Genomic DNA, 10,935 nt, shown 5'->3' with positions numbered 1-10,935 from the left:
ATATTGTATGACATCACATTTGATGTATGTTTTGTGTGCTGTTTGTTTCTGTAAAATCTGCATATAAACCAAGATTTTCTAATAAACTTAAACCCGAAACTAAAGGTGACAGAGATCCTGGAGGGAGAGGAGAAGCAGGCTCTGAGACAGGCCGATGGGATCAAGGTACACCTGGAGCAGAGGTGCACTGAGCTGAAAAAGACACAGGCGCAGGTGGAGAAGCTCTCCAAGAACAAGAATGATGTGGACTTCTTACAGGTGAGGTCTTACTTTGGTCTGGTGGTTTACGATGGATTGAGATAGAGGTGGTGCCAAGTAGTTCTAGTCATTGACCTAAGGTGATTCTCATGGTGGTAGGTAATGCACAGACAGTAGCCTCATTTACAGGTGCAAAATCTTTTTGGTGGTTAACCATGGACTGCTGATGAAGTGGTGCCACATGGAACATGACTCAGGTGGACTCCCTACAGGTAAGGTGTTTTTTTCTCTGGTCTGGTGGATTCGGTGTTGGTTGTGTTGTGGTGCCGGACAGTGCAAAGTGACTCAATAAGTGATATTCACATACCTAAGTTGGTACTCATCAACATTAATGCAAGCCACAGTGCTGCTATCATACCTATTCACTTTAATCATGGAGCATGACTCAGGTGGACTCCCTACAGGTAAGGTGTTTTTTTCTCTGGTCTGGTGGATTCGGTGTTGGTTGTGTTGTGGTGCCACATGGAACATGACTCAGGTGGACTCCCTACAGGTAAGGTATTTTTTTCTCTGGTCTGGTGGATTCGGTGTTGGTTGTGTTGTGGTGCCAAGTGACTCAATAAGTGTTATTCACAAACCTGGAGTGCGTATGTGCTGCTGTCATACCTATTCACTTTAATCATGAATTACGACTAAAGTAGAAAATAGTGGAGGCTGGTGAGAGGAGCTATAGGGGGATGGGCTCCTTTTATTGGTTGGAATGAAACAGAAAACAAATGCATCAAACATATGGAAACCACGTTTGACTCCATTCCTTTCATTCCATTCCAGAGATTACAAAGAGCCCCTATAGCGCCTCCCGACAGCCTCCGTTGGTAGAAACTAACCTAATGTTTTTCCAAAAGCCACGTTTCATCATTAGTATTCACTCAGGTTCCCATTAACGTAAGCAAGTAAGCCTTGTCCAATGGCCAATAAGGGCAGCTATATCCTGTTCCTGTAGCATGAGACAACCTGATGTACAATTACACCCCTTGGACAGGACGCCATTAGCGATACTTCATCAGTCATTTCCAACGGTGTACAAAATAGTGAACCGAGGTGTGTTGTGTGTTTTACAGGAGTACTCCGAGTGGAAGAAGGACTGCTCCGACATCCCCCTACCTGGGGTCTACATCGGCCTCGTGGACCGGCTCAACTCCTTCAGCAGAGAGATTGTTACCTCCACACAGGAGCTGTGTGAGGTGCAGCTGTCCAACTACATTGAGTCACTCAAAGAGACCTGCAAAAATGGTGAGCGCAGTCACCATCTGGTTGGCAAACTGCCATAGTGGCTGGCGGCAAGCCTCTGCACGTCTCTGCTCAGCCATTAGTGGGAAAAGATAACGGCCCGAGCATGCAGTTGTGGTTCAGGCACACAAAAGAAATCCCTCACGCTAGTCACAGAGAAACATAGAAAGTAGAGAGGAAGTGATGGTGTGTTAGGAGGAAGAACAACACTTCAGCTTTGTGCCCCAGATGCAAAGAGAATCTCCGTAGACTCTTTACCCGGGTGTGTTTAAACTTGTCTACAGACCTGAGGTATCCTTCAGGCAGTGTGGCATAGGTGTAGAGCCCTTGTTACAACTGGTAGACTGGAGTAGAGTAGACTGGTAGACTGCAGTAGACTGGAGTAGAGTAGACTGGTAGACTGCAGTAGACTGGAGTAGAGTAGACTGGTAGACTGCAGTAGACTGGAGTAGAGTAGACTGGTAGACTGCAGTAGACTGGAGTAGAGTAGACTGGTAGACTGGAGTAGAGTAGACTGGTAGACTGGAGTAGAGTAGACTGGTAGACTGGAGTAGACTGGAGTAGACTGGTAGACTGGAGTAGACTGGAGTAGAGTAGACTGGTAGACTGGTAGACTGGAGTAGACTGGTAGACTGGAGTAGAGTAGACTGGTAGACTGGTAGACTGGAGTAGAGTAGACTGGTAGACTGGAGTAGAGTAGACTGGTAGACTGCAGTAGACTGGAGTAGACTGGTAGACTGGAGTAGACTGGTAGACTGGAGTAGACTGGTAAACTGGATTAGAGTAGACTGGTAGACTGGAGTAGAGTAGACTGGTAGACTGGAGTAGAGTAGACTGGTAGACTGGAGTAGAGTAGACTGGTAGACTGGTAGACTGGTAGACTGGAGAAGACTGGTAGACTGGAGTAGACTGGAGAATACTGGTAGACTGGAGTAGACTGGAGTAGACTGGAGAAGACTGGTAGACTGGAGTAGACTGGAGTAGACTGGATTAGACTGGTAAACTGGATTAGACTGGTGGACTGGAGTAGACTGGTTGACTGGAGTAGACTGGAGAAGACTGGAGTAGACTGGTAGACTGGAGTAGACTGGTAGACTGGAGTAGACTTGTAGACTGGAGTAAACTGGAGTAGACGGAGTAGACTGGAGAAGACTGGTAGACTGGAGAAGACTGGTAGACTGGAGTAGACTGGTAGACTGGAGAAGACTGGTAGACTGGAGTAGTGTGGTAGACTGGAGTAGACTGGAGTAGACTGGAGTAGACTGGTAGACTGGAGTAGACTGGAGAAGACTGGTAGACTGGAGAAGACTGGTAGACTGGAGTAGACTGTTAGACTGGAGTAGACTATTAGACTGGAGTAGACTGGTAGACTGGAGTAGACTGGTAGACTGGAGTAGACTGGATTCAACTGGTAGACTGGTAGACTGGAGTAGACTGGTAGACTGGAGTCAGAGAGAATAACATAGTTAAAAGCCTCTAATCCAGGGCTGTCTGTCACTAGAGGGAAACCCAGCTGTGAGTCAGCATGTTTGATTGTCATATTAACATAGAATAACAAAGACAGTGTAGCGATGTGTTCTTTGTTGCTTGCTCTATATTTACTAATGATTTACCTTCAGTAATGAACAAAGCAAGAGAGGTCATGTATGCTGATGACTCTACAATGTACAGTTCAGCATCAGAATGTAATGAGCTAACAGATGTACTGAGCAGTGAACTGAGAATGGTGTCTGAGTGGGTTGATATGAACAAATTGGTGTTGAACATTTCTAAAACTAAATGAATTGTCTTTGGTTCAAGATATATGATTGCTGATGATTCCCAATTGAATTTGTAGATGAATAGAACGCACTTAGAGCAAGTGAAAAAAACTACTAGGCGTCATGTTGGACTCAGCTTTATCATGGTCAGAACACATAGATAAGGTTGTTATTAAGATGGGTAAGGGAATTGCTGTTAAAATACAATGTTCAGTGTATGTAACATCTAGCACACTGAACCAGGTGATTCAATCCCTGGTCCCATCACAGTTAGAGTACTGTCCAGTTATATGGTCGATCCCTGGTCCTATCACACTTAGAGTACTGTCTGGTTATATGGTCAATCCCTGGTCCTATCACATTTAGAGTACTGTCTGGTTAGATGGTCAATCCCTGGTCCTATCACACTTAGAGTACTGTCCCTGGTCCTATCACACTTAGAGTACTGTCTGGTTAGATGGTCAATCCCTGGTCCTATCACATTTAGAGTACTGTCTGGTTAGATGGTCAATCCCTGGTCCTATCACACTTAGAGTACTGTCCCTGGTCCTATCACACTTAGAGTACTGTCTGGTTAGATGGTCAATCCCTGGTCCTATCACATTTAGAGTACTGTCTGGTTAGATGGTCAATCCCTGGTCCTATCACACTTAGAGTACTGTCTGGTTATATGGTCAATCCCTGGTCCTATCACACTTAGAGTACTGTCTGGTTATATGGTCAATCCCTGCTCCTATCACACTTAGAGTACTGTCTGGTTATATGGTCAATCCCTGGTCATATCACACTTAGAGTACTGTCCCTGGTCCTATCACACTTAGAGTACTGTCCAGTTATATGGGCAATCCCTGGTCCCATCACACTTAGAGTACTGTCCCTGGTCCTATCACACTTAGAGTACTGTCTGGTTATATGGTCAATCCCTGGTCCTATCACACTTAGAGTACTGTCTGGTTAGATGGTCAATCCCTGGTCCTATCACACTTAGAGTACTGTCCCTGGTCCTATCACACTTAGAGTACTGTCCAGTTATATGGTCAATCCCTGGTCCCATCACACTTAGAGTACTGTCTGGTTAGATGGTCAATCCCTGGTCCTATCACACTTAGAGTACTGTCCCTGGTCCTATCACACTTAGAGTACTGTCTGGTTATATTGTCAATCCCTGGTCCTATCACACTTAGAGTACTGTCCCTGGTCCTATCACACTTAGAGTACTGTCCAGTTATATGGTCAATCCCTGGTCCTATCACACTTAGAGTACTGTCCCTGGTCCTATCACACTTAGAGTACTGTCCAGTTATATGGTCAATCCCTGGTCCTATCACACTTAGAGTACTGTCCCTGGTCCTATCACACTTAGAGTACTGTCCAGTTATATGGTCAATCCCTGGTCCTATCACACTTACAGTACTGTCTGGTCATATGGTCAATCCCTGGTCCTATCACACTTAGAGTACTGTCCAGTTATATGGTCAATCCCTGGTCCTATCACACTTAGAGTACTGTCCCTGGTCCTATCACACTTAGAGTACTGTCCAGTTATATGGTCAATCCCTGGTCCCATCACACTTAGAGTACTGTCTGGTTAGATGGTCAATCACTGGTCCTATCACACTTAGAGTACTGTCCCTGGTCCTATCACACTTAGAGTACTGTCTGGTTATATTGTCAATCCCTGGTCCCATCACACTTAGAGTACTGTCTGGTTAGATGGTCAATCCCTGGTCCTATCACACTTAGAGTACTGTCCCTGGTCCTATCACACTTAGAGTACTGTCCAGTTATATTGTCAATCCCTGGTCCCATCACACTTAGAGTACTGTCTGGTTAGATGGTCAATCCCTGGTCCTATCACACTTAGAGTACTGTCCCTGGTCCTATCACACTTAGAGTACTGTCCAGTTATATGGTCAATCCCTGGTCCTATCACACTTAGAGTACTGTCCAGTCATATGGTCAATCCCTGGTCCTATCACACTTAGAGTACTGTCCAGTTATATGGTCAACCCCTGGTTCTATCACACTTAGAGTACTGTCTGGTTATATGGTCAATCCCTGGTCCTATCACACTTAGAGTACTGTCTGGTTAGATGGTCAATCCCTGGTCCCATCACAGTTAGAGTACTGTCCCTGGTCCTATCACACTTACAGTACTGTCCCTGGTCCTATCACACTTAGAGTACTGTCCCTGGTCCTATCACACTTAGAGTACTGTCCAGTTATATGGTCAATCCCTGGTCCCATCACACTTAGAGTACTGTCTGGTTATATGGTCAATCCCTGGTCCTATCACACTTAGAGTACTGTCCCTGGTCCTATCACACTTACAGTACTGTCTGGTCATATGGTCAATCCCTGGTCCTATCACACTTAGAGTACTGTCCAGTTATATGGTCAATCCCTGGTCCTATCACACTTAGAGTACTGTCCTGGTCCTATCACACTTAGAGTACTGTCTGGTTATATGGTCAATCCCTGATCCTATCACACTTAGAGTACTGTCTGGTTAGATGGTCAATCCCTGGTCCTATCACACTTAGAGTCCTGTCCCTGGTCCCATCACACTTAGAGTACTGTCCAGTTGCTCTAACCATATGAATATTATCCAAATGCATCAAAATCTCTCATGGCTTCTAATGTGACAGACCATATGACTGGACAGGAAGTAGAACATCTAATGTGACAGGCCATATGACTGGACAGGAAATAGAACATCTAATGTGACAGACCATATGACTGGACAGGAAGTAGAACATCTAATGTGACAGACCATATGACTGGACAGGAAGTAGAACATCTAATGTGACAGACCATATGACTGGACAGGAAATAGAACATCTAATGTGACAGACCATATGACTGGACAGGAAATAGAACATCTAATGTGATAGACCATATGACTGGACAGGAAGTAGAACATCTAATGTGACAGACCATATGACTGGACAGGAAATAGAACATCTAATGTGACAGACCATATGACTGGACAGGAAGTAGAACATCTAATGTGATAGACCAATTGACTGGACAGGAAGTAGAACATCTAATGTGATAGACCATATGACTGGACAGGAAATTGAAAGTACATCTAATGTGACAGATCATATGACTGGACAGGAAATAGAAAGTACATCTAATGTGACAGACCATATGACTGGACAGGAAGTAGAACATCTAATGTGACAGACCATATGACCGAACAGGAAATAGAACATCTAATGTGATAGACCATATGACTGGACAGGAAATAGAACATCTAATGTGATAGACCATATGACTGGACAGGAAGTAGAACATCTAATGTGACAGACCATATGACTGGACAGGAAATAGAAATTACATCTAATGTGATAGACCATATGACTGGACAGGAAATAGAAAGTACATCTAATGTGATAGACCATATGACTGGACAGGAAGTAGAACATCTAATGTGATAGACCATATGACCGGACAGGAAGTAGAACATCTAATGTGACAGACCATATGACTGGACAGGAAGTAGAACATCTAATGTGATAGACCATATGACTGGACAGGAAGTAGAACATCTAATGTGACAGACCATATGACTGGACAGAAAGTAGAACATCTAATGTGATAGACCATATGACTGGACAGGAAGTAGAACATCTAATGTGACAGACCATATGACTGGACAGGAAATAGAAAGTACATCTAATGTGATAGACCATATGACTGGACAGGAAATAGAAAGTACATCTAATGTGCTAGACCATATGACTGGACAGGAAATAGAAAGAACATCTAATGTGATAGACCATATGACTGGACAGGAAATTGAAAGTACATCTAATGTGACAGACCATATGACCGGACAGGAAATAGAAAGCAACAACTGAATGTTAAATGTGTTTCCTGTCAGGTATTGTAACTCTCTGTATTGTCTACTTGCTAAATGTTTGTAAAGTCTTAATTTGTAATTGTTTGTAATGTCTTATTACTTGGGGTTAGACCCCAGGAAGATTAGCTAACGTTACGCCGTTGGCTAATGGGGATCCTAATAAAATTCACAAAAGTGTCCATGCAAAAAGAAATGACTACATTCAAACTAAAACGTCATGCTTGTGAGTTAAAAAGTGAAGTAGGCCCCAATGTGATTATTTCTGAGCATAAAACATGTTATGTTTCTCTCTCCTCTCCAGACATGATGGGGATTAAAACCACAGTCCATGAAATAATCGCAGCCAAACAGAACATGGACGTTCCAGACCCAAAGACGCGGGAGGACTTTCTAAAGTGTACGTCTCTTCTATCATATTGAGGTCATCCATACACAAACCAAAACAAGGCTTCAAATCACTTGAATGATATTACAGGAGTCCTTCAAGTAGTTATCATAATATTACAGGAGTCCTTCAAGTAGTTATCATAATATTACAGTAATACTTCAAGTAGTTATCATAATATTACAGTAATAATTCAAGTAGTTATCATAATATTACAGTAATACTTCAAGTAGTTATCATAATATTCTGTAGTCCTTCAAGTAGTTATCATAATATTACAGTAATACTTCAAGTAGTTATCATAATATTACAGTAATACTTCAAGTAGTTATCATAATATTCTGTAGTCCTTCAAGTAGTTATCATAATATTACAGTAATACTTCAAGTAGTTATCATAATATTACAGTAATACTTCAAGTAGTTATCATAATATTACAGTAATACTTCAAGTAGTTATCATAATATTCTGTAGTCCTTCAAGTAGTTATCGTAACATTACAGTAATACTTCAAGTAGTTATCATAATATTCTGTAGTCCTTCAAGTAGTTATCGTAACATTACAGTAATACTTCAAGTAGTTATCATAATATTCTGTAGTCCTTCAAGTAGTTATCGTAACATTACAGTAATACTTCAAGTAGTTATCATAATATTCTGCAGTCCTTCAAGTAGTTATCGTAACATTACAGTAATACTTCAAGTAGTTATCATAATATTACAGTAGTCCTTCAAGTAGTTATCATAATATTACAGTAGTCCTTCAAGTAGTTATCATAATATTCTGTAGAAATATTCAAATCTTTGCATGACGTAATTTGTAGTTTGAATCTGTAAAGTTGGCCTTGCCTAAGTTATTGATTCTGTTTTACTTTTATAATTTCTGTCATGTTATTCTCTCTCACGCTGTGCAGATGCCAATCCTGTGTCATGTTATTCTCTCTCACGCTGTGCAGATGCCAATCCTGTGTTATGTTATTCTCTCTCACGCTGTGCAGATGCCAATCCTGTGTTATGTTATTCTCTCTCACGCTGTGCAGATGCCAATCCTGTGAGTTTTGATGCGGACACGGCCCATAAATTCCTGCGTCTGACTGAGGAAAACAGAAAGGTGACCAACACCACACCCTGGCAACACCCGTACCCCGACGTCCCTGAACGTTTTGAGAGCTGGCGACAGGTACTGGCCACAGAGAGCTTCTATGTCGGCCGACACTACTTCGAGGTGGACGTGAGCGGCGAGGGCACGTACGTCGGACTCACCTACAAGAGCATCGACCGCAAGGGTCCTGAAAGTAACAGCTGCATCACCGGCAATGACTTCTCATGGTGCCTCCAATGGAACGGGCGTAGCTTCTCTGCCTGGCACGGTGATGTGGAGACGCCTCTAAGCGTGGACAAGTTCACTCGCATTGGGGTCTATGTGGACTATAGCAGTGGAATACTGGCTTTCTACGGGGTGGATGACGTCGTCGGCATGACCCTCATCCACAAATACAAGGCTGAGTTTCTGGAGCCCCTCTACCCAGCCTTCTGGCTGTCGAAGAAGGAGAACGTGGTAGTGCTTGTTGAACCTGGAGAGCCGCTGACAATGAAAAGCCCCTCTCTCCCTAAAATACCCTTTAACACTGACGCAGCACCCCAAAGCCGTTTCACTGTAACTCTTGTTGTTGAACAATGATCAGTTCGTCGGTAGTAGTCATTTTCTCCGTCGAGCCTGAAAAAGATTCAGAATGCAGGAAACAATGGAAAAAGAAACCAAAATCATTATCAGGTGACAAGAAACCTCACGAGATCTGTATATTATGTTCTAAATGAAAGTTGAATATTTATAATATATTTGTTCCTATTCTTGTTGTGTTGCGTGACTAGTCTTGGTATAACGTCAGTGGTTAGGTTACATATAATGAGATGGGTCCCTTTCTGTTCATATTGTGTGTTTAAATCTGACGCAGAACAGTTTTGATAACTGTGACTATTTGAATGGGGGACTTCTTTGGGAAATGTTGGGACTGCTGTTACTGTTTACTACAAACTGTGACTTTGGAATGTACTGTATTTGAGAGATGCCACAGTAAATTAAATTAAATTGTATTCGTCAACTGCTTGGTATTTGTTACATGCATCTTAAATGTGTATTTGTCACATGCTCTGCAGACTAACAGGGACGTGCTTACTTTACAGGTCCTTTTACAACAACGGAGAGTTAAACAAATACATAGAACATTTAAGTAGTAACACAAGGAATAAATACACAGTGAATAATGAACTACAATAACGAGTAACAAATAACATGGCTATATTCAGGGTGTACCAGTACCGAGTTTAATAAATATTACATTAATTTCTCATACACACACACACACACACAGTTCATTCATAATTGTTTGCCAAAAGATATACACTATTAAGAAGATAAAAGCTGCGAAAATTTGCAGCCTCCCTAACAGGTTAATGTTCACTAGCTTCGCCGTGATTGAAAAAATGTGGAAAAAGTCAAGGGGTCTGACTATACTTGTACTTGACTATAATGTAAAGGTAAGGGTAATGTATAGGTAAGGGTAAAGGTAAGGGTAATTTATAGGTAAGGGTAAAGGTAAGGGCAATGTATATGTAAGGATAAAGGTAAGGGTAATGTATAGGTAAGGGTAAAGGTAAGGGTAATGTATAGGTAATGGTAAAGGTAGGGGTAATGTATAGGTAGGGGTAATGTATAGGTAAGGGTAAATGTAAGGATAATGTATAGGTAAGGGTAAAGGTAAGGGTAATTTATAGGTAAGGGTAAAGGTAAGGGTAATGTATATGTAAGGGTAAAGGTAAGGGTAATGTATAGGTAGGGGTAAATGTAAGGGTAATGTATAGGTAAGGGTAAGGGTAATGTATAGGTAAGGGTAATGTCACGCCTTGGTCATTGTATCTTGTGTTTTTGTTATATGTTTGTGTAGGCCAGGGTGTGACATGGGTTTATATGTTGTATTTCCTATTGGGGTTTGTATTAATTAGGAGTGTGTATTAGTAGGGGTGTGTCTAGTTAGGCTTGGCTGCCTGAGGCGATTCCTAATTGGAGTCAGCTGATTCTCGTTGTCTCGGATTGGGAACCGTATTTAGGCAGCCTGAGTGCGCGTTGTATTTCGTGGGCGATTGTACCTGTCTTTGTGTTAGTCACCAGATAGGCTGTAAGTAGTTTCACTCGTTTGTTGTTTTGTATTCTCAGTTATTTCATGTACAGCATTTTCTTCATTAAAAGTCATGAGTAACCTACACGCTGCATTTCGGTCTGACTCACTTCAAACAACAGACGAATATCATTACAGGTAAAGGTAAGGGTAATGTATAGGTAAGGGTAAAGGTAAGGGTAATGTATTGGTAATGGGTAAAGGTAAGGGTAATGTATAGGTAGGGGTAATGTATAGGTAAGGGTAAATGTAAGGGTA

The 10,935-nt window shown here is 42.1% G+C and overlaps 1 protein-coding gene across 1 annotated transcript in view; it reads left to right on the top strand.

Annotated features, from left to right (window-relative positions):
* Window positions 1–10,159, top strand: part of LOC124040416 (tripartite motif-containing protein 16-like) — a 25,511-nt gene extending 15,352 nt beyond the window's left edge. The window contains exons 4-8 of the mRNA XM_046357587.1: window positions 106–258; window positions 1,320–1,491; window positions 7,418–7,513; window positions 8,542–10,056; window positions 10,127–10,159. Coding sequence (XP_046213543.1) covers window positions 106–258; window positions 1,320–1,491; window positions 7,418–7,513; window positions 8,542–9,182 — 1,062 coding nt within the window. The 3' untranslated portion in view covers window positions 9,183–10,056; window positions 10,127–10,159. The remainder of the gene's footprint in view (window positions 1–105; window positions 259–1,319; window positions 1,492–7,417; window positions 7,514–8,541; window positions 10,057–10,126) is intronic.
* Window positions 10,160–10,935: the final 776 nt, after the last annotated feature.

This window comes from Oncorhynchus gorbuscha, linkage group LG07, assembly GCF_021184085.1.
Source record: "Oncorhynchus gorbuscha isolate QuinsamMale2020 ecotype Even-year linkage group LG07, OgorEven_v1.0, whole genome shotgun sequence".
Lineage (NCBI taxonomy): Eukaryota > Metazoa > Chordata > Actinopteri > Salmoniformes > Salmonidae > Oncorhynchus > Oncorhynchus gorbuscha.
This window is presented reverse-complemented; position numbering and strand designations above follow the sequence as displayed.